The 23,627-nt window shown below is 33.4% G+C and overlaps 3 protein-coding genes across 3 annotated transcripts; all 3 read left to right on the forward strand.

Annotated features, from left to right (window-relative positions):
* Nucleotides 1-284: 284 nt before the first annotated feature.
* On the forward strand, nucleotides 285-9,905 carry LOTGIDRAFT_237604 (hypothetical protein). The gene is made up of 19 exons (XM_009047438.1): nucleotides 285-306; nucleotides 670-753; nucleotides 970-1,112; nucleotides 1,409-1,522; nucleotides 1,653-1,709; nucleotides 2,044-2,133; nucleotides 2,379-2,450; nucleotides 2,864-2,925; nucleotides 3,131-3,337; nucleotides 3,704-3,744; nucleotides 4,691-4,815; nucleotides 5,634-5,759; nucleotides 5,955-6,052; nucleotides 6,701-6,803; nucleotides 7,182-7,222; nucleotides 7,500-7,539; nucleotides 7,694-7,805; nucleotides 8,058-8,206; nucleotides 8,625-9,905. The coding sequence occupies exons 2-19, from the start codon at nucleotides 681-683 to the stop codon at nucleotides 8,730-8,732; spliced, it is 1,761 nt and encodes a 586-aa protein (XP_009045686.1). The 5' UTR covers nucleotides 285-306; nucleotides 670-680; the 3' UTR covers nucleotides 8,733-9,905.
* An 820-nt stretch (nucleotides 9,906-10,725) lies between these two features.
* On the forward strand, nucleotides 10,726-15,837 carry LOTGIDRAFT_224237 (hypothetical protein; the record flags this gene model as incomplete). The annotated part of the gene is made up of 11 exons (XM_009047439.1): nucleotides 10,726-10,792; nucleotides 11,105-11,204; nucleotides 11,606-11,674; nucleotides 12,043-12,175; nucleotides 12,471-12,545; nucleotides 12,886-13,161; nucleotides 13,650-13,732; nucleotides 13,818-13,914; nucleotides 14,331-14,457; nucleotides 14,780-14,988; nucleotides 15,371-15,837. 11 exons carry the CDS (start codon nucleotides 10,726-10,728, stop codon nucleotides 15,416-15,418), a joined length of 1,284 nt encoding a protein of 427 aa, XP_009045687.1. The 3' UTR covers nucleotides 15,419-15,837.
* Nucleotides 15,838-17,023: 1,186 nt separating this feature from the next.
* LOTGIDRAFT_137201 (hypothetical protein) lies at nucleotides 17,024-23,528 on the forward strand (the record flags this gene model as incomplete). The annotated part of the gene is made up of 5 exons (XM_009047440.1): nucleotides 17,024-17,128; nucleotides 22,067-22,301; nucleotides 22,533-22,649; nucleotides 22,876-22,953; nucleotides 23,317-23,528. Coding segments are annotated over 5 exons (747 nt in total), but the record flags the coding sequence as incomplete, so codon positions are not given.
* Nucleotides 23,529-23,627: the final 99 nt, after the last annotated feature.

A 23,627-nucleotide genomic window follows, 5' to 3' on the forward strand; every position in this document is an offset into this window, starting at 1 on the left:
AGACATATACGTGTTTGCGAAATTGAAAGAATTCTTATGTGTATTTGTCATAAAAAATTTTAAGTTATTTTAACAATATTTAAGTTAGAAATAATTCAGATTTCATATCGGGTCGATTTGCCGCGAATGTGTATGCTGAGACGATTTGACCCGAATCTGTATGCTAGTTGAATGTGTGAGCTAAGTTCAGCCCGGTACATATTATTCTATCAGACAAATCATACTAAATCTGTTTTCTAAAACTAAAGAGTTTTCATCAAGAGTTGTCTTTTCTTGAAGAGAATGCTTCTCTAAAAACTTTAGTTTGTAAGTTACAATTTACGATTTCTGTGGAAGATTATATGTGTACAGATACCTTGCAGGACATTCTTGCATGACACTCTTGCAGGAAATTTCACTAATTACACCAAAAAAGCGTTTGTCCTAGGTTATCACTATCATCAAGTTATTATTGATATTATAGGCTTATAATAGGCTATCTATTATTTACAAATGAAATGAATTGAAAGCATAATCCTAGCAAGTATTATAATTTGAATAAGCATTCTCTTATACCAGCAGATTTTAAAGTGTGATAAAACAGCTGTTGGAATAGAGCTGACACATCCTTGCCAGAACGTTTCAGATTTAGATTTCATATGCTGAAAAAAATTATATTTCTTTTTCCAGATTAGTTAAAAATGCCTCGTTCTGAGTTTTCACATCATTTCTCAAGGGTTCATGATATTCCACCAAAATGTTGGAAAATTGCAGGTAATTTCTTTTCATAGCTTTAATGCAATTACCCAGTAAGCTATTTTATATTTTCAGATTGTAAAGTGTAACATTGTAGCAATTTTTTTTAGAAATCTTATGATTTTTATATGTAAGACATTTGTAGTCACATAAAATGGTCTCTTTGGGGCTTTGCAAAAAGATAAAGATAAGAGTGTTAACATCATTATGTTAATGGTTGATCTATTTATCTAGGATTGGTAGCTGTAAGTGTTATTAGCGCAAAAGTAATAGTAAAATTGGTAAAAAGACGAAACCGAAGACTGAAAATTAAAGGAAAGCAAGATGAGTTGAGAGAAGCAAAAGCCAGACTAAAACAGCAGCTACAGAATGATCAAGTAAATTTTTATCAACTGTCCACAAGAAAAGAATGAAACAAACCATTTTTATTTGGATCACAACTTAAGTTCCTCAGGAGCCTTTCTACCAGCTGGTATCTGACCAGACCTCTTCACATTGATCTTTTCTGAATTATCTCTACCCTTTTATAGGTAGACTGAAAAATGAGGAATATGACGTAATTCATGGTCCCCAAACTATTACATGCTGACCAATATTCAAGCCCATGACCATGTTTTATTTGATGTAACCCAGAGTTTCTCAAGTTGATTTGCAAAATATGTTTTTGTTTTAGATAACTAAAGAGAAAAGTGAAAAAATAACTCGACTCTCTATAACTGAACTACAAGCTAAGTTACAGAAGGATGAATTGAAGGCAGTAGATGTATTAAAAGCTTATCAATTTAAGGTTTGTTCCAACAATATTTTTGCATCTCCAAACTCCAAATCTCAATGCTGACATCTCAATTGAGTTTTTTGATCTGTGCATGTAACAGTAAAAAGTAACTGTATGCAGAATTACAATGTTTATCTTATAGGCATTAGAAGTTAATGAAAGTACAAATTGTATTGTTGAACCTATAGTGGAGGCTGAGGTAAGGTTCATTTCTTTTTAAATTTTGAATCTGTACTATGAAATTCAAGATGGTTGTGAATGCAACTGGTCCAATGATATTTTTAGAAACTTTTTGAGCTCCATAATCATAGTCAATTTATTTTCAAGCTCTTAGCAGATATGACTGACTTTTTGACATCACAAGTTTTGACTTGTGTCTATTGAGTAGGTTTATAACTCCAAATTTAAATCTTTTGGTGGTGTATTTTTTGACAGTGTAATTTTATTGAAAAAATGTAAGTTGAAAATTTACTAAGAATGAAGCAAATAGTTATGGATTGTTTTTTTAATCTATAAAGTTTGTTACCTTGTAGGCTTGGGCAAGAGATTTGGATAAAATGAAAGGACCTAAAGGTCTTCTTCATGGCATACCATTTAGTATTAAAGAATCTTATAACTTGAAGGTAACTATTTTACTTGACAATCAACTATATGAAATTGCAATCTGACCAAAAAACAGATTTAGATGTTCCCTTGGAGGATCTTTAATATGCACAAACTGTATCCAATCTGTACTGCTAGACTCCTTTTCATACTTTTACCTCCAAGCTCCATCTCCAACCAGAAGCACAATTTTGTGACAAGAACTATCACAAGTTATGGCTGATTAAGTAGATCAACAGGATGAAAAATTCCACAAATATTTTAGGGTTATGATGTAACTGCTGGTTTAAGCTATTTTATACACAGACCAGTTGATAATGATGCTGTTTTAGTTAAGGTAAGTTAGCCAAATCAACTCTCTCTGTAACAGAATGAAGTAAGTTCCGTATGTTTCTTATTAGCCAATGACTTGATTCAGTTAGCAGACGACAACCCACCTTGTGGGAAGATTGTACAGAGGGTTTCTAAATTTGTTATATGTATTGGGGACAGTTAATTTTTCAATCAGGCGTACGTCTATGGTTCCTTCAATTCAACTAAAACGAAGTATTTGTTGATGTCATTCATCATTCATGCCTTATGTGATAAAGCAAACACTTTTTTTTGTGGAATTTCAGGAACCAATAAACATTATATAAAACAAATTTATAAAACCTCTTTACAATCCCTTTAAGAAAGGAGACAAATCTTCCTCCAAACTTAAGAGTTTTTACTGTGGCCTGTGTGCTTGAATTTCAATTTTCTTTATAGGCTATTAAAGATGCTGGTGGTATACCATTTGTTAGAACCAATATACCACAAACAATGTACACGTATGTATTCTAATATCATTGTATTCTTATATTATCAAGTTGTATTGTTATATTGTATCACATCATTAAAATCATGTATTGCTGTTGGTCATTCTTTTCATGATGAACATATAAACTGCAAAATATTTGCCCTTTTTCCAAAATTTATCATTTATTAATGATATCATAGGACAAAACAAAGTTAACATCCCATTTTTCTTTACAGATATGAATGTTCCAACCCAATCTATGGTGTAACAACTAACCCACATGATGCCTCAAGGTGCCCAGGTGGTTCAAGTGGTGGAGAGGGTGCTATTATTGGTGGTGGTGGTTCTATTGTAGGAATAGGATCAGATATTGGTGGAAGTATTCGTATACCATCTCACATGTGTGGAATTGCTGGATTGAAACCTACAGTTCAACGTTTGAGGTGAGTCAGAATATTTTTCCATTTCCATTTATATTAGAAAGGTTACATAAAACTATGGCTTCTACCATTCCAATTTTCTGTGTAACATCTGTGATTGCTGTAATTCCAGAAAATATACCAACCTGATATTAAACAGACTTTCTTTCTTTACCTTCTGCTAAGTCATATTCGGTTGAAATTGGTATTCTTGTTATAGAAAGTACAATCTTCACATGTATTTCCCATGAGTTCCCAAATATCAAAAATAGCCAAGAGTCATTTTTGATATATTAAATTCAAAATTAGTGGCAAGATCATTATTAAGGTAGTTACATTACAATTAACGATTAATTTTTTACATACTGATGAGAATTTTTGAAATTTTAGTGGTAGCAATACTTTCCATGATACTGATGGTCAAAGAAATGGTAATTATTTTTAATATACTCCCACATCCCACAGCCCACATACAATGGGTGTATATTGTCATCACACTTCATATATTTATAGTCCGTCTGTCTAGTTTAACTCAAAGAGTTTTTTTTTTTCATTTTTAACTCAGCTGTATTCTTATTTTTCATCAATCTTTAGTTCATTTGATAAGGCAATTCTTTTAAAGAGTCCACATAGCTAATAATGTTTCTTGAGTATACATTTTTCATTATCTGACTTAAAAAAATAAAAGAAAGAAAAATCCTTATTTGAAAAATTTCAATATGGTTCTCAAGGATACTGTCTGCCAGCTTGTGTTTGGCAAGACCTCATGGAATTGATTTTTTCAAATTACCTCAGTCATTTACCTTATACTTTTTCAATGTCATCAGGCCTTTGTCGGCAACTAAGATTAGAGCCCACTTACTGACATAACTATATGCTCTAACTGATTTACAGTCTGTCCCATCAACATGACAAGTTACGCACCATTCTTGTAACAAAACAAAAGACTTATCCCTCATGATGTCTTCATATCAAAATTGTCTACCAACTGCTGTTCTATGGGCGTATTCCACAATTGACACAATCTCTTCATATATCTTCTTTTGTAACTTTTTAATATTGTGTGATCACCCACAGTTGTTAACTTTATATTAATATGCATTGGGCAATCATCATGCATTGGCAATTATCAAACAAATGGTGTGTGAGCTAACGTATTTATTACAATAGAGCTTCATTCCTTATTAAATTCTATGGATTTTAAAAAAATTTGAAAGAGATTCCAGCAAATAGCCCTCTATATTAATTAACCTCAATTAATACTCTGAAGACTTACAGCATTACTGACACCCTAAGTCAGTTTAAGTAAAGTATGTTTCCTATTTAGTGCTAGTTTTCAATAGTTAACTAACGAAGTTCTTATTTTCTGTTTAACAGTACTGCCATCTGTAGGACCAATGGCTAGGAGTGTAGATGGAGTTGTATTAGCTATGAAAGCATTCCTCAGTGAATCAATGTTTACTTCAGATAATTACATACCTCCACTACCATTTAATAATCAGGTATAGTATTATACTACTTTTCTTACCGAGTATTCTCGAAACGATCTTAGCGCTAGGATGTCATAGGGTCTTAACTTTTTCTAGGGTATCCAAGTGCTAAGATCTTTTCTGGAATACGTGGCCAGGTTACCTGGTGAGCTTTCAATTACAAAATTCAGTCTTTCAATTACACAGAATTCAGTCTCTCAAGTACAAAATTCAGTCTTTCAAGTACGAAATTCAGTCTTTCAAGTACAAAAATCAGTCTTTCAAGTACAAACTTCAGTCTTTCAAGTACAAAATTCAGTCTTTCAAGTACAAAATTCAGTCTTTCAATTACACAGAATTCAGTCTCTCAAGTACAAAATTCAGTCTTTCAAGTACGAAATTCAGTCTTTCAAGTACAAAAATCAGTCTTTCAAGTACAAACTTCAGTCTTTCAAGTACAAAATTCAGTCTTTCAAGTACAAAATTCAGTCTTTCAATTACACAGAATTCAGTCTCTCAAGTACAAAATTCAGTCTTTCAAGTACGAAATTCAGTCTTTCAAGTACAAAAATCAGTTTTTCAAGTACAAACTTCAGTCTTTCAAGTACAAACTTCAGTCTTTCAAGTACAAAATTCAGTCTTTCAATTACACAAAATTCAGTCTTTCAAGTACAAAATTCAGTCTTTCAAGTACAAAGTTCAGTTTAAAAGTACCTTTGGGTATGTTAGGAAACCTTTGCACTTTAAAAGAGATTGATGTTTGTTACATCAAAGAGGGATTGTCTTTGACATTTTTTAATCTCAATTAATATCTATGGATGGTTTAGGTAGGTTATTGTTCTCTATTTAAGGTTTATGAAAGTAAGAAACCATTACGTATTGGATACTACACCTATGATAATGTTATACATCCAGTACCAGCTTGTGTTAGAGCTGTTAAAGAAGCTAAGACTGCACTGGAAAAACTTGGTCATACAGTAAGTACAAAAGACTATGTCAGTTTTTAAGTGGAAATTCAGTGGTTGTATTTGTTAATATAATTTCTAGAAAACAGTTATTTTCAACCAATCAAATTTACTGTTTCATTGTTATCGATACTCATGCATTATTCATGAAGTTTGCCTTGCACTGTCCAAGAGTAATGCATGGATTTATTTTGTTTTATTTTTTAGCTTGTACCATTTACACCACCAGATGTAGATAAAGCATTACCCTTCCTATTTGTTACCAGTGTTTTTGGTGATAATTGTTATGAAATGGGCAAATATCTGTAAGTTCTAATATTTAATAGAACTTGGTGATATGGTCCATTATCTACGCTAACTAACCAAAAGCAGAATAACTTTTCCTCTTATAGTCTTAGCTTGAAAGATTCTGATTGATATGGTTTTGTTCACATACAGCCAGTTCAAAAGGGTCCAAACTTAAAATCCAGAGGCCTTTTTCTCAAACAACTTAAGGGACAGGTGCGCCATTTTTTCAACCAATAATACTTTAGTCTCAGAAACAGGAATGATTTAGCTAAGTCAATCAGTAATAGTGTTCTCAGTTTATCATCTAAATTTGAACATTCAAATCCATGTGGTGTCCAGAATTATCCAGAAGTTGAAAAGACCAGTCGTCTTCTTGAGACAGTCCCAAATATATAAAAGACATCTCAGAAATTCCTAGTTTGAGAAGTAATTTTGTGATATTCGTATATTTTTAGTACTTCTGAAGACTATTTACTTATATTCAAGACTCGAATCAACCCCCCAAAAATGGTGCATCTACCCCTTTAACTTGAGATGATTCCATTCACTTGATATTTCAATCACTAAAGTTGATGTCCTTTAAAACCAATTTTAGCTTTCCACAGATGTTTTTATGGGATAGATTAAGATCTTCTTCATTGCTGAATTATTATTCTATTATTTAGGAAAAATGATGAAATAGATAAGACCTTCTTCCTTAACTACCATCTCTATCAAACAATTCCACGAGGTCTGAAAAAACTCTTAGCTTATATAGTTAGAATTAAGGTTTGATCATATACTTTTATTTTACTCTTTTCATTTTGCATCTTCAAGATTTTTCAGTAAATTTCTCAAATCAGGTTCAGTCGAATTCTGACCTCAAAGCACTAAAAGTTATGATAATTTATACATTGCAACCTGAAATTGAACTAAAAGTGGTCTGACACTAGTTAATGCTTAAAAATGAATATCCAAAATTCGCATATAATCCGTAAATATTTATATGAACAGAGCATTTCATTTGTTGAATATCTTGATGACTCTCAACATCACAGCATCACAATTTTGTAAGATCATGGATAAAGTGAGTAATAACCTACAGAAATCACAGATCGCGTTATAATTTGATTATTCTCTAGTTCTTGTGAAATTTTGTATTTCTAGGATAGAGTTGCTGGTGACATCTTACTAAACAATGGTGTCTTGTAAGTAAAAGTATTTTTTGTAAAGATACAGCCTGAGAAGCAGTAAACCTCAAATTATTTTGAGAAAACAGTAAACATTTTGGAGAATCACACTTATTCAAAGGCTACTACTTTTACTAGCGACGAAGTAGGCTACACAGAAATAACCTCAGAAGAGTCAAACTAAGTAGACTGCTTAAAAATACCTTCAGAATCAAATGACACAGTTGGGAAATGAAAATGGCGTTCTTTCAAAGGATCTGATTTTCTAACAAATATTTCATATGTACCTTTTTAGATACACCCAAGATTGGTGGAATTTGGCCACCAAAATTAGTGTAAGTAGAAATGTTATGAGTTATCAGACTTTTTTTTTAGTAATTTATGATGGTGTTATTTGCTTTCCTGCCAAATGTTCTAATCCTTACAGAGCCTTCTTTATCAGATTTGGCATAAATTCACCATATTTGATGAGCTATATCAATATTGTAGTTATATAAAAATAAAGTTACACAGAAATGGAAAGATGAAAATTTAGATGCTGTATTGTCGCCAGGATTTGGTTGTACAGCATTGCCATCTTACAAATCTGCTGAAGTTTCTAGTAAGTCAGAAGTTGTTAAGTTAACAGAAATCATTTCAAATAATTACCATTTTTCCAAACTTTCGCTCTGTTTTTTATTAGATTTTTTTTGGATATATCCTATTCTAACGATAGCATTTGTCAAATTAACCTTTTGACCTAACCTGATAAACACTATGGCACAAAATGCCACCACTGGAGAGGATAGAAATTTAATTAATTAAAATTAAGAAGCACAATTTGATTTCTTTTTACTTTTTCCACCATTTTCAGCTGTTTTATCCTATACAACAATATGGAATCTATTAAACTTCCCAGCTGGAAGTGTTCGTGTTACCAATGTTGATCAACAAGATCAGTCTGATTTGAATAATACAGAAGTTTATCCTGCTCAGAGTTTTATAGAACGTGAATTAAAAAAGGTAATATTAGAATTCCAAAGAATTATTTTTCTTGCCTGATTTTGCCATTTTGCTTGCATTTACCTGTCCTTTTGTCTGTTTTTTTTTTATCAAAAGATAAATTTCAAATGGCCAAGTACTATATCGTCTGCTCATGAGGGCCAATTTAAAATATAAACACGAATAATCCATTTTATCTTTAGGTAGTTTCAGTAGTTATCAACATAATGTAGGCTTGTATAGTCTGTATAGTTTCTATTACTATTTATTCTACCTAAAATAGAGTAGGACCTGGGTGAGCAGAAATATTAAGCAGAACCTGCAAATATTGGAGCTTTTGGGGTTGAGTGTCATTTTTCAGTTTGAGATCAAAGGTGGCTTATTGCTATACTGTCATAACGTGAGTGAAAAATCCCCAAATTTTGTTTTTCTATTTCAGTTATGTACAGATAGTGTTGGTTTACCAGTAAATGTACAGTGTATTGCTCTGCCATTTCAAGAAGAAGTGGTTTTACGTTTAATGAAAGAGATAGAGTTCAATGTATGAAAATACAGAAAATGAGTTGTAGTAATCTTCCCTTTAGTGCTGTAATAAATAAACTTAAGTATATAGTTGGTTTTCAGAGGTGATCTTATATATTTGTTATATTTCATTATTCTAGGTTATGCTTTTTTTATTAGTAAGCTAATAGTATTTAAATCTGCTCATACATATTTTTAAGCCAATTGTATGATTAGCCCTTATTTACTATTATGCAGTTGCTTGATAATGCTCATACTTATATTATTGTATGATATTATACAAAAGATAATTATGTACAAAAATGCGCTATATACAATTGAAAAGACTCATACTGTGTTTTTATGACAATTAGATGTAGACTTGCTTTGTTTTTATATAAAAACTTAGTGAATACTATATTATAATTTTCATACATCGTAAAATACTGATATCGTAATGCTCATACTTTCTGAACTACTCAACTATACAATGAATAAATAGTTCATACTACAGTTCATTGAACAAAGGTTGTCCTAATTGTTAAATATTTATTAAATGTAATGCTTATACTTTCTGAACTACCCTATTGTAGGATAAGTAACTAATAGTTCATTTTATTGTACCTAAACAAAGAATCTCTTATATATACTAAATGTTTAATGTACTAAAATATGTAATGTTTACCAAACTACTCAAAAGGTACTGTAATAAATAGTTCATACTATTGTACATGACTATTTCATGCTTAATATTTTGTGTACTTTTGTACTGATCTTAATAAATGTAATGCTCATATTGTACAATGAATAATAAATGCTGGAGTATATGAACAAAGGTTTTCCTATTTATACTTAATATTTTATGTACTTTTGTACAGATCTTAATAAATGTAACACTCAAGATTTCTGAACTACTCAAACTGTACAATGAATAATAAATGGTGGAGTATATGAACAAGGAATTTGCTAGTGATGCTTAATGATTAATGTACTATTGTAAAAGTGTTAACTACTCAAATTGTACAATGAATAACATATATATATCGAACAGTTTTTTTTTTTAATGCTCTTCTAATATTATGTCCTTATATATTATAAGTTCCTTATATTAAACATTGATTAGCCATTTTGAATTTAGCATAATTCTTATGCATTTGTTTAGATTTTTATGTACCGTACTTTTATGGGTTGATAGCATTATTCTTAAATAAAATATATAACACCAAATGAATTTTTCAATAGCATTAAACCTCGATATTTCTAGGGTAAATTCCTTCTACATGAACTTACTACCTTGAATGAGTTCAATTTGCCAAGTTAGCTATGATGTTACAATAGGCATCACATCAAAATAAATTAATCCAACCACTTTAGAACTAAATCATAGAAATGGACCTGTGGATAGATTGCTGTCTCATTTACCATTTCATTGTCTATTTCATGGACTTAAAGTCTACTTAAGTTCACCATTTATTTCAAGATTAAAGTTTGCAATATGTATAGCAGAAACATGATTTCATACAGACTTCATTCCTCTTTTAAAGTTACTTGTGGTCTGAAGCAATTTCACAATCTGGAGGAGGAAAAGGTGTAGGTATTCAGGTTGATCTTGAAGTTTATGTGAAGTTTATGGTGTCTTTTTCTTAATAATTTATTGTAATTCTTATAGTTAACTATTTACAACTATGAAAATTTTTCATTTATTTTAATTTTTAAGACATGACAATATATCAAGGTGGAAAGAGAGACACAACTGTCAAACTTGAAAAAAAAAATTGTTCAAGGGAGATAATAAAATTCGATCACTAATGCTGTCAGACAACAAATATCTTTGGATTTTATTATTGAAATCTTGAAGAATCATAAGGCCCTATATAACTTAAGAATACTTAAGCCTAGTTAGACTACAAGGCTATGTAGTTGATTATTTTTCAGAGAAACTTCATTAGTAGTTTGATTTTAATTCCTGAGGGCTATCTCCATTTTTTTTGATTAGTTTGGAAGACATAATTTCTTGTCAACAAGTTAACAAAATGAAAATGAATTACAACAGATTTCTGAATGTTACCAGTTTATCAAGAAAGCCTTCACCAATAAGAGTGCTTAGTAAGTAGGCCATATATGTCTATTCAATACTCACTCCTTAAAACTAAAAGACTCACTCCCTTCAGATTCTGTATTAAGGTTTGCCATTGATGATTGAACTGACAAAAGTTTGACTTTCCTAGTAGGCATATTCTTAAAGAGATTATAAGGTGTTCTATGTATATCTGGGACACTAATAGCATCAATCTGCACTATTCCAATTTTCAATCAGGTGTCTGTGGTTCCTGCAATTCCACTAAAACTAAGTGTTTGATGATGTCACTAATTGCAAATATCCTTGATCACACACCTCAAAACATCTTTTAATTTCAGCTGGTATTTTGCAACAAGCTCCTCCTTCTACTATCAGTATGGCAGGTGGCAGACCAAATCCTAGTCTCTTTCCTATTAATGGTGTTTCTATATCTTTAAGGTACGAAATTTAAATTACTTTGAAACTTTCATATTTAGAGCTGTCTGGAGTTCCTATTACTTTTCAGTTTTTGAAACGATCTTAGTGCTAGGATGTCCTAGAATCAATGTTTGATGATAAGAACCTAGGACATACTAGCTCTAAGATCGTTTCAAAAATATGTCGCCTGGTTCCCCTGTTATTAAATAAGAATGTGCCCATTTTATCTGAAACTGAGCTTCATCAACTATTAAGCAAATATTTACTTTATTATGGATGCAATGATGCATACTGTTGTTGTTTTATCATATTTTCTAATGGACACTCTGGTTTTCATATTGACTGCAAAAATGTGTTGTCGGAAAAAAAACATCATTTATATTGCTTAGACAAAAATTTATTTTTGCTCAAATAAATTTTAGTAATGGTACCAAATTAGACATTGAACCCAATCTTGTACAGAAAGCTTTACAGTATTCAGCAACTCCTGGGTATGTTCTGGTATTTCTAATTGCTTTATCAAGTGTTTTCAACCATTGAACCATCATATTGATATTCTGCCACTTATTGCAATTTGACTCATTTGAACACAATTTCTGAGAATTGATTTTTTGGTAGAGGTCACCATCTTTATCCATATCTTACATGATTACAAATAGGTAGAATATAAAGTAATGTTAGTAGCATAAGTTCAGATTCATTCATATTTCCATCATTTTGATAATGTCCTCGTTGGTGTTAAAAAGTCTCATTACAGACAAAAAGTGTCATGGAAAAAATAGACCTGATATATTTATGCTCCCAATAATATGGCACAAAGAATTTCAAAACGTTTCTGTAAAGTATATGAATTATTTAGTTTAAGTGAAATGTTAGATTGGATAAAGATGTTACAGAAAAATATCCACAATCCACCAACATTAACTAGTACAGATGAAAACCAGAAACTGGACATGTTAGTCATACCAGGTAGCCAAGATGGCCTTTGTAAGGTAAAGATTATCCACACGCATTTGATGAAGAAAAAAATCTGGAAAAAATTCCACACTCTTAACTAATCTTTGTTTCTTTTTATATGTACATTTTGCATCAAAGCCCTTATATTCTATTTAGAAAACTACCTTAAGATATGAGCATATTAAACAAGATTCATGCTTTACCTAATGATGAATCTTAATATGGGAGGATGGGAGTTAACTATTTATCATAGAAATGGCCCAGACAACCAAAATACAAAATAATAAAATGATTTAGTGAAAATTCTCAGTAATTTGATAATAATTACAGGCATTTGAAGCAATGATAAGTAAAAAAGATAATGTTTTAATTGAAATTCCCAGTTATTCAGGTACCTTGGCTATAGTAAGTATCATCATTTCTTATTTATAACCATCCTTAAAAATAACAAGTCAAAAACCAAAATATGTCATGTATAGGCCTACTTAGTATCAAACAAAATAGAATTCATAATAGTACCGATAGAGTCACAATTGTGGAATTGCAGGATCGATAAACTTCTGAAAGGAAATTAGAATGGTGGATATGGAAGCCAAAAAGCCTTTAAAATTTGCTCATTCACATTTCACCACCCACCCAATATAGTTCAAGTTCGCCACTTCGTATTTTGTCCCTTCCCAATTTGTCCCTTTTTTATTTCCCTTTACAATTTCACCCCTTATGAATTTATAAACCTGTATTTCAGGTCAAGCCTATTGGGTCATATTATATTGGTGTTGATTCAGATGAGCATGGACTTATACCAGGGAAATTAAAAGAAGCTTTATCAAAATGGAGTCCTGAAGAGTCTAAAAATCCTAATAGTGATATACCAAAACTATTATATTGTATACCAAATGGAGGAAATCCAACTGGTCACAGTTTAACATTACAGAGAAAAGAAGAAATCTATAGAATTTGTCAAGATTATGATTTATTTCTTATTGAAGATGATCCTTATTATTATTTACAATATGATCAGGTACAGTTGGGTAACCTTGGTAACCATAGTGATGTAGCACTCTTCTAAAAACACAAAACATAAGCAAACAGTTTACTGAAGTGATAAGTAATAGAATTTAAGTTGTTATTGGCATAATGTCCATCAAAAATAATAGTCGACACAAATGAAATGATGTCTATATATAATTTGGAAATTTGAGTAAGTAACAACATCAACATGGCAGCTAAACAGGCATAATGATTTATATTTTAACTAGAGATTGCTTGATTGTGTATTTCTTAACTCTCAAGATGGCAAACTTCCGACATCTCTGAAGCAACATCTTCACAATATCAAGCTGTTACAGCCAATCATGGCCCCCAATTACACTTTCGGCAAAACTTTTTACAGTTTTTCTGTCGGGTGCTTTGATGGCTATACTTGCTGGTGTACTATCCAATCAAATAGCTGTAAACTTCTGAGATACAAACTTCCGTACTGCAGAAGTAATAACTTATTATTTTCAGCCATATATTCCCAGTTTCCTCTCCATGGATGTAGATGGAAGAGTTTTAAGATTTGATTCTTTTTCAAAATTATTGTCATCTGGGTAAGTAAGATTTTTTTTTATTTGACATTCTAGCTTAAAAATGTTTAATTCTAGTGACCTGTAACTCTTTTCATTTTGACTTCAGGATGAGAGTTGGTGTAGTCACTGGTCCTAAAGCAATTGTTAATAGAATAGCTTTACATATGCAAGCTTCTGTTATGCACACAAGTGGAATATCTCAGGTAGGTGAAAATTTATCAGTATTTACCAGTCATGTCTGATTGGAGTTTTCAAAGGACTGTTTGCAATTCTGATTTATAGGACATTTTCTGTGCTTTATTGTTTCCATCTTTCATGAAAATTGAAACAAGATCTTGATTTATGTTTTGAAATATCTGGTTGGGAATTTTTAGGATCAACAACCCTGTATGAACCTAAAATATTTCATTTTTTTTATATGACTCTCTGCTTTGAATTAATCAAAATCAATATCAATATTCTTTATTATGACCAGTTTAATGTTTTAGACTCTTTTGTAAATGAAATTTAATCAGAAAGTTTTGCTACAGTACTGTTAGGACAGAGACTGTTTAAGATTTAAAAGAAGATAAGAAAAGGTACAGATTATATTCTCAATTATACAGTATATTGTTTTCAGGTATTAATGTTTAAAGTATTAGAAAATATGGGACTAGAAGGATTTAAAGATCATGTAAAAACTGTAGCTAACTTTTATAAAAGTCAAAGAGATGCTTGTATAAAGGCTGCAAATAAACATTTAACAGGTAGCATTTTCTTTTACTTTTCTGACAACAGCCATGCATGTCTGAGGGACTGAATTTGAAGTCGAATACACATCATGGAGTTTGGAGAGTGCAAATTTTTGTCTTCCACTATCCATTAACATAATACAAGAGTAGAGAAAAACAAATCTGAATGCAAATCAGGTTTTTTTTGCAGGTGACTCAACTCCATGTATGATCTGACAAGATTGTAATGCATCTTCTGTACATGTGTTCAACCAATCAAATGCAATAATACAATGTAATAAAAGATTCTCTTCCAGAACTCTTGGTGCCCCCATGACAGTAAATGAAACTATTCCAGGTTTGGTAGAATGGAATGTTCCAAACAGTGGAATGTTTTTATGGATGAAACTAATGGGAGTATCTGACAGTTTTCAACTGATAACAGAGAAAGCCAGAGAAAAGGAGGTGCTGTTTGTACCAGGAAATGCTTTCATGTTAGATTCCGAAAAACCCTGTCCTTATGTACGAGCTTCATTCTCGGAAAGTTCACCAGAGGATATGGACAAGGTAACACCCTTTTTAAAATTTCACAACTTATACATTCATTCATCTATTTGTTTTACCAGTAGATAGAGCCATCTGTATCACTTTGTAGATTAATGATAGGACTGTACATTCGTGTGCAATTAGCTAAAATGATGACAATATAAATATCAAAGGCATTATTCATATATGCTCTCGTAAAAAAAAGGCAAATTATGCTCCAATACTTGCATGAAAAAAAGCTAATACAATGCAAATGTGATATAGGCCTGGCTTTGCACCAAGATAACCCAATATATGTCTGGGTAACTGTGTAGGGTCAGAGTTGTTGGGCTACTGGTCATGCAGCTATCTATGTTTCTGGACATTTCAATTTGTGACTCTCTTATGTAACTTTTTCTTTTAGGCTTTTCAACGTTTAGCAGAAGTTTTGATAGAAGCCAAGAACAACTGATAAAATATTATTATATCAAATCAAACTAACCTACCATACTACCTATATATAGAACAGAAGAAAGCCCACATCTACTTGACTGCTGTTCCAAAAAATTGTGTCACTTACACATGGACTGATATTATTACAAAAAAGGGACGCTTATGACAAAAAATACAAACAAAAATATATTTATGACAACTGAAAATCCCCACCTGTGAGTGTTGTCTGAAAAAACCCGTCCCATCCCCCCAGAGCATGCCCATTTTCAAATAATCATTATTTGCATAATTCGTGTTCAGCTTTAAGAAGCAAACCTATTTTCACATTTTCAGAAAGAATGTCCGCCAGCTACCAGGATATAAAGAGCAGCTGTAGCTGATTGATTTCATTTTATAGTTTTTATTAATTCTACCAACTGCAAGATTACTTTTCTTCCCACCAATTTCTCTATTTTTTAAAGGGATAACTTGAAAACGTTTGCTTAACCAGCCGATAGAGCTCAAAATCCAGCTAATGCAGGAGTCTTGGTAAACGGTTGTTCGCTAACCTGAAGGTTCAGGGCAACTTCGGCATAGGTTGAGATAATACCCTTCGGAATTTTCAATTCAATTCCCCCCTGTCATTGTCAGTGGAGCTGACATCCCCCCTTTCCCGCTATAGGCTACTTTTATGCGCTTCTGCCGATAGTTTTACCCCCAATTCAGCCAGTCTGCCGCTATTTGTACCCCAGATCCGCGAGGGTGGCGCTGTCATTGGAAATAGTGATCGGATTTTAATTCCGAAAAGAGCCCTTACAGTTCTACGGTAGTATCTTCTAGTTTTAGCACCCTCCTCTTCCTCCCACGCTGTTGCAACAGGGGTTGTAACGCTTTTGTTGTCTGTGAACTTGGAAGTGCAACTAATGACGTCGTTGTCTAATGACGTTGTTGTAAACAAGCAATTCAGCCATGAAGATCAATATTTTTTTTTGTGGGGAGATGACCGAAAAAATCCAAAATAAAAAGGCTACAGTACCTGGGAATCATGCATTGGAAAATCAAGATTTTCATCATGAAATCTGCTGTAGCACTACTGTTCCTTGCCGGTACCAATGGTAAGTTTTTCTATCATATTACATACCGGTAGGCCTACTTTATCCTTTGATAACCATAACTTTGAACAGTGCTTCTCAACCTTTATGATCCTTGTCAAGGAGAGATGTCAAGGTCCTTAAGTTAGAATATTGAGCTTGGCTTTCTTGATCTTCTGGAACTAGCTTAATTCCAGATTGCCTCTTTTCCATGCACACTAAAAAAAGTAAGAAAGTTTTGTGCTCAAATTAGGATAGTTTTCGGTGCTTCGGTGCTTCACATAACCTGTTGCTTTCCTCCAGGTGGAGGTTCAACGATTTCATATTTTGGTCTTTTTATTCTTATTTTATCTTTAAAATTAGGCCTTTTATTCACCAAAGAAGAATGTTATCCGCCCTATGGATGTTTTGATAACAATTCGCCATACGACAACACTAATGACGTTCCAGTGAAACCAAGTGAAATTGGACTGCAGTTGGCTTTAAATAACCGAGCAAACCCAAACCTTACTAATCCAGATTTCTTGAGCCCCACAGATGCCGCATCTGTAACCAACAGCAGATTCGATGCATCCAAAAGGGTGGTGTTGATCATTCATGGTTTTCAAGGAAGTTTCATAAATCCCTGGGCTTTGTCTCTGGCAAATGGAATATTAGCGGTCGTAAGTAAGCTATGTAGTGAAGACTTCAATGAATTTTTTGTAAAATAAAATGCAACTTTGCAGAAACCGTCGACAGTAAAGTTGTCGAGTGTCCTCTCACTAGGCAAACTCGCTGTCACTTTTCATGAAAAGTTTAATGCAAACAATTAATGCTGAAATCACTGCTTGGTAATTATGTTATACTTCTTTTAATATTTCACTTTCAGAATAGATATCCCACTTTGAGTACGCCTCCATAACAAAGGACTATTTTGGAGAACGATCTTGTAGGCTAATTTTCATTGCTTTCCTTTATATATATGTCAGTTAAACTGTTTTGTTTTAATCCAATTGTTGACTGACCGGACGTCGTGTTTTCATTCTGAAATGTGACAAGGGTAGATGAAATATATTGACTACCATTGTCCCCTTTACAGGACGATGTGAATGTAATTCGTGTCGACTGGCACGGAGGAGCTAAAACTAAAAGTTACAAACAAGCAACAGCTAATACCAGATTGGTTGGTAAAATGATAGCTGTTATGTTAACCACCATTCACGATACAGTAGGAACATCCTACAAGCATATGCATGTTATTGGTCATAGCTTGGGATCACATATAGCTGGTTATGTTGGTAAATTCCTTCCCGATTCTTTAGGCAGAATATCAGGTAGGATAATCCATTTTTACATTGAACCAGCCATACAAGTATTGTGGCCTTGTCTGATGATCATTGAAGACTCCTCGGGAAAAAAAGCGAACTCCGTCGGAAAGACTTCATCATTTGGACCTGTCAGACACTTCCGCATACATTATTGCAATAAGGAGCAGTAAGCTTATACTAGATAGTATAACCCTTTGTATTCTATATAATTTTGTATCTGTTTTGAATTATGATTTCAGGATTGGATCCTGCTGGTCCCAGATTTGCAAGATCTGATACTCGTCTTAGTCCATCTGATGCAACGTTTACTGATGTGATACATTCTGATGATGATACTATGTTTCAATTAGGTATATTATTCAATTTTCTTCGTTGTTGAGTTGTCAACTACTGGTTTGGATTCTGAGAGGTTGCTGTTTAAAAATAACCAAGGAACAGTGACGGTGCTATAAAAAAAAAATAAATGTACCCCCACTTTATTTTTAACAAATTTTTAAAATATGATTTTTATAGGTTTTTGCCTCAAAATATGTGTCAGAATGCACTAAATCAATTCAATTTTTTCGAAAACTGTCTTTGGAGATCCCTATCTGACGTTCCCCGAGAAACTTGTGACTATAATGCCTCAACAGAGTTGCCGCAATTTGAATTCAGCCTCGACCGTTGTACCTCCCATTGAGTCAGTCTACTCCCTATTTGTACCCCCTGTCTTGGGAGGCCACTTCTAAAGCATAAACCTACACTGGGTGCAAATATCCACCCATATATCTTTATATCTCAGACCGGGCGATCTCGATATCACTAGGTGATCATCACCGTTTGATCTTGATGTCGCTGTGTGATCTCGTTATCACTAGGTGATCATCACCGTTTGATCTTGATATCATTATTTAGGATGGGGTACTGGGGTGCCGATGGGTGATTTAGATTTTTATCCTAATGGTGGAGAAAATCAACCTGGTTGCAGCAAAAGTATTTGGGAATATGTTTCCAATTTACTCTTTGATTTTGGGGGTAAGTTAAACTTTCTTGTTAATATTTTAGTCATATTCCTTCAGTGTTCATTGTTATTGTGATTCTATTATATCAATACTGTTATTGGCAGCACGGGACCGTGGTAGTTCTTTGGCTTACCTATCTTCGATCCGGATTTCGATCCCTGCTAGCCCAAAATAGCAATAGTTGATGCAGGTCGAAAGGGTTGAGATGGAAAAATCTAATCATTTTTGGTTGAGTCTCCTGCTACATGCTGCGCACCCAAAGACCCAGAAAAGTTAGGACATTAAAGGGATTGTAAAGAGGTTTTCTACAATTTTATGTGTATCGAGGACACTGGTGGCATCAATTTGCACCATTCCAATTTTCAGTCAGACGTCTTGTGTAATGACGTCACTTTTCACTTAATATGCTTGTAATACATAAGGCCCTTCGAGATTGAGGTTTTGGTAATATGTTGATGATGTTCTAAATCTACCTCGTGGCTAATTGCTGTATACAATTGTATATGGAGAATATAGCATAGAAACTTGTATTATAAGATATCTATGATGTAAAGAGCTTGTTTCCTATTTCAAATAATTTACTTAGAAATTTTACGTTTTTTATACATTTCAGAATTGTCAGAGCAAGTTGCATGTAGTCACATGAGAGCCATTAATCTATACATCAGTTCGTTAAATAATACATTTATTGGTCGTAAATGTAACAGTTATAATGATTTTAATGAAGGACTTTGTACATCGGATACAGCTATCATGGGTTATTGGGCTACATCAGTGCCCGAATGGGGCAAATATTATTTAAAAACCACAGCTGTCGAACCTTATGTTATTTGAAATATGTATTAAAGCAACTGTCTCTAGAATGCCATGATTTTATATGAACTCAAAGCCCTTCATCCAGGATATGACGTCACCAAATATAGACACCATTGGTACTTCCATAGATCATATTATCTTTCTATCATTCTTAAAGACCACAATTGCAATTGTAATGTGTCTCGTTTTATTAGGTTTTATTTCTCTGCGGGTGACTCGATTTGTCAACCATGATCTAAATACCACACTAGCAAGTTTTTTTTCCATTTGAATATATTATAATTTTGGTAATTGCCAAAACTGAATCTTCAGAATCTGAACATAGGACATTCGATTTGTTAAATGGGGTTCGGGTGGCATTTAAGTATATATAGGAGGAAATAAGACCCAACGACTAAGAAAAGAAATCATAGGTATTGATCCACCAGCCACAGTAGCTGACATTTGCCCCCCCTTTTTCATAGGTATATTTTTTAACCCCCTATGTTTTGCAGAAAATCCAGAGACTCTCCATGGAAGGTGACAGCCCCCCCCCCCCCCCCCCCCCCCATTCAGTTATTCTGCCTCAAAATTATTTCCGGGATCCGCAAGGATCTAGTGGTCCGATAAAGAACTGACTTTATCAAGAGAGGCTGTAGCTCACTGCTCAGTTTACAGAAGATACGATCTGATGGCATCGATTGCCTGTCTATATTATAATTATAGGCTATAGAGTATAATTTAAGCCATAAAAGAAGGAAAAACTTTGAAGGCGACAATAGCTATCTTGAATCAATATTAATGTTGAATAATGATAGAAAGATCATTGCAGAGATGTTACCTTTCTGAAAAGGTGCCCTACTTATTTTTAAAACATGGTATAAGATTTGATGTCACACCTGTCTGGATACAACACGTATACAAGAATAACACAATGGTTACTGTCAAGTAGCCTATTTATATATTAACATTTCATAACATATGGCTGGACTTAAATTTCTCCGCTGCTGAAAGAGATGTTTGAAATGATGTACTTTTAGTAATATCGCTCCCCTTAAATACCGAGGATATACCGTCTTTGGCCCCTACTCTCGGGGTCCTTTTCATTGACTTCCTTAATCAAGGAAGCTTGTAGATGCAGCGATTTGATAGGATTGCACGGTGTCGAATACAGCCAACCAGAGCCTTCGACAAAAAGGCTGTGCGTGTAACTACAATAGTCGAGCGCTTTGATTGGCTGTATTTGATAGCATCTATCCAATTAAATTGTCAATGTATTGGATGGTGTTCGTAATAGCTTCAAATTGTACCGTATGGCTTCTAATAAACGCCACTGGGAATCCCTTTCTTTCAATAGTGACAAATGTCAGCTCCAAATGTTTCTCAGATTGTAGTGTTCTGATTTTTTTTGACAGTTTTGATGTTAGATTTGTAACAGTTTCACTAAAATAGATCCCAATTGTAAAACTTACGTCAAGGTGTTATCTTTCCATTGTCAATAGAAAAAAATGGTATTTTTATATGAGGAGATGACCCAAATAATCCACATAAAAAGGCTGAAGAATCTTGGAAGCATACATTGGAAAATCAGGATTTTCATCATGAAGTTTGCAGTAGCATTGCTATTCCTTGCCAGTACTAATGGTAAGTATGTCTATATTGAATTGCAGATCTTATTCTGTGATATATTAAAAGTTCTAGTCGTCCCCAGCTGTCCAAAACTCTTTCATTTATTTTTGGTTAGTTTTATTGGAATTTCCCCTGTAATTTTGAAATTTGTTAATCCAAATAGGTATCCTTTCTGTTTGTAGTTGATATATAAATTGCATATTTTCTCTTATCGATTTTTGTTTTGTTTGTCGCTTTTTGAGGGGTGATTGGTTTGTCTTGTTTTGGGGTTTTTTTTTCATTTATTCATTGTAAGAAAACAGTTGCTCATTTTTTCAATATATTTGAAGAAAAGCACTTCTTTTAATGTTCTTTAAAAAAAAAATCTGAAAAAGAAAAACCATTGCGTATAGACTTATCCTTAATTTTATCTTTATGCAGGCTTTTTATTTTCCAAAGAAGAATGTTACCCGCCCTATGGATGTTTTGATAACAATTGGCCATACGACAACACTAATGACGTTCCAGTGAAACCAAGTGAAATTGGACTGCAGTTGGCTTTAAATAACCGAGTAAACCCAGATCTTACTAAACCAGATTTCTTGAGCCCCACAGATGCCGCATCTGTAAACAACAGCAGATTCGATGCATCCAAAAGGGTGGTGGTCATCATTCATGGTTTTCATGGAAGTTTCATGGATCCTTGGGTTGGATCTCTGGCTAATGGAATTCTAGAAGCAGTAAGTATAGACAAATAACTGAAGCTGAAATAGCTGCTTGTTTTCATTCAATTGTTGACTAACCGGGCGTCGTGTTTTCAGTCTAAAATATGATACGAGTAGTTCAAATTAAAATATATCGGCTGACTGCTATATACATTTTACAGGACGATGTGAATGTTATTTGTGTCAACTGGCACGAAGGAGCTAAAACTAATAGTTACAAACAAGCAACAGCTAATACCAGATTGGTTGGTAAAATGATAGCTGTTATGTTGACCACCATCCATGATACAATGGGAACATCCTATTATGATATGCATATTATTGGTCATAGCTTGGGATCCCATATAGCTGGTTATGTTGGTAGATTCCTCCCTGGTTTTCTAGGTAGAATCACAGGTAGGATAATTCATTCTTAAACTAGCCTGTCGGATACATGCCTAATCATCCAAACTTTCCTCGATAGTAACCGAAATAGACACAAATCGGACTTGCGTCAATATCTAAGCAAAAAATTCATCATTCCACCTGTAAGACGGTCTTGCATGGATTAGGAGCAGTTAATAAGGAAGTATGAGGGTTCAATATAATCTTTGAATTATTTTAATCCGTTTTGAATTATAATTTCAGGATTGGATCCTGCTGGTCCCAATTTTGCAAAATATGATACTTTGGTACGTCTTGATCCATCTGATGCCATGTTTATTGATGTAATACATTCTGATGATGATACTATCTTTGAATTAGGTATGTTCCTATATACTGTTACATAATGCAATCAAACGACGACCAGATTTACAACCATATGAACAGATCTGAACAGAATGATTGCGATAAAATTATGATTTTGATATCACTGGGTGATCCTGATATCACCGGGTGATCTTGATATCAACAGGGGATCGTGATATCAACAGGGGATCGTGATATCACCGGGGAATTTTCAATTTTAATGACTGTTTTACTGTTTTAGGATGGGGTACCGGGGTGCCGATGGGTGATTTAGATTTTTATCCTAATGGTGGAGAAAATCAACCTGGTTGCAGCAAACGTTTTTGGGAATATGTTTCCAATTTACTCTTCGATTTTGGAGGTAAGTTTAACCTTCGGTCCCCTGGGATATTTTCATCCCACGGGTATTTGGGGCTGGGGTGTCATGGATGTGGCCAACTGTTGTAGGAGAATTTGGTACCTTCTGTCACAACGTCTGGCTTCTCAATTTCCACGTTTGGATTTCAATCCCAGAATGGGCACGATGACACTTTCGTAGGCTATTTTTCGAACCTGATGGACAAACGTCTAGTTATTTGCATGGCAGGTTTGCTTACAGGCTGCGAATTCTAAAGATCTAGAGAGAGTAGGACATTATTTCATTTTCGACCAAACTGTTAATTATGCATTTCAGAATTAACAGAGCAAGTTGCATGTTGTCACATGAGAGCTATTAATCTATACATCAGTTCAATACGTAATACATTTATTGGTCGTAAATGTAAGAGTTATGATGATTTTAATGAAGGACTTTGTGAACCGGATACAGCTATCATGGGTTATTGGGCTACATCAGCGCCCAAATGGGGTAAATACTATTTAAAAACCACAGGAGTCGAGCCTTATGTTATTTGAAATAGTATGTATTAAAGCAACTTCATATTAAAATGCCATGTTTTTGAATGAACAAAATGCGTTTAAAGGGATTGTATAATGCTTTCTAAAAATTGTATA

This window comes from Lottia gigantea (assembly GCF_000327385.1).
Source record: "Lottia gigantea unplaced genomic scaffold LOTGIsca_112, whole genome shotgun sequence".
In the NCBI taxonomy this organism is placed as follows: Eukaryota; Metazoa; Mollusca; class Gastropoda; family Lottiidae; genus Lottia; species Lottia gigantea.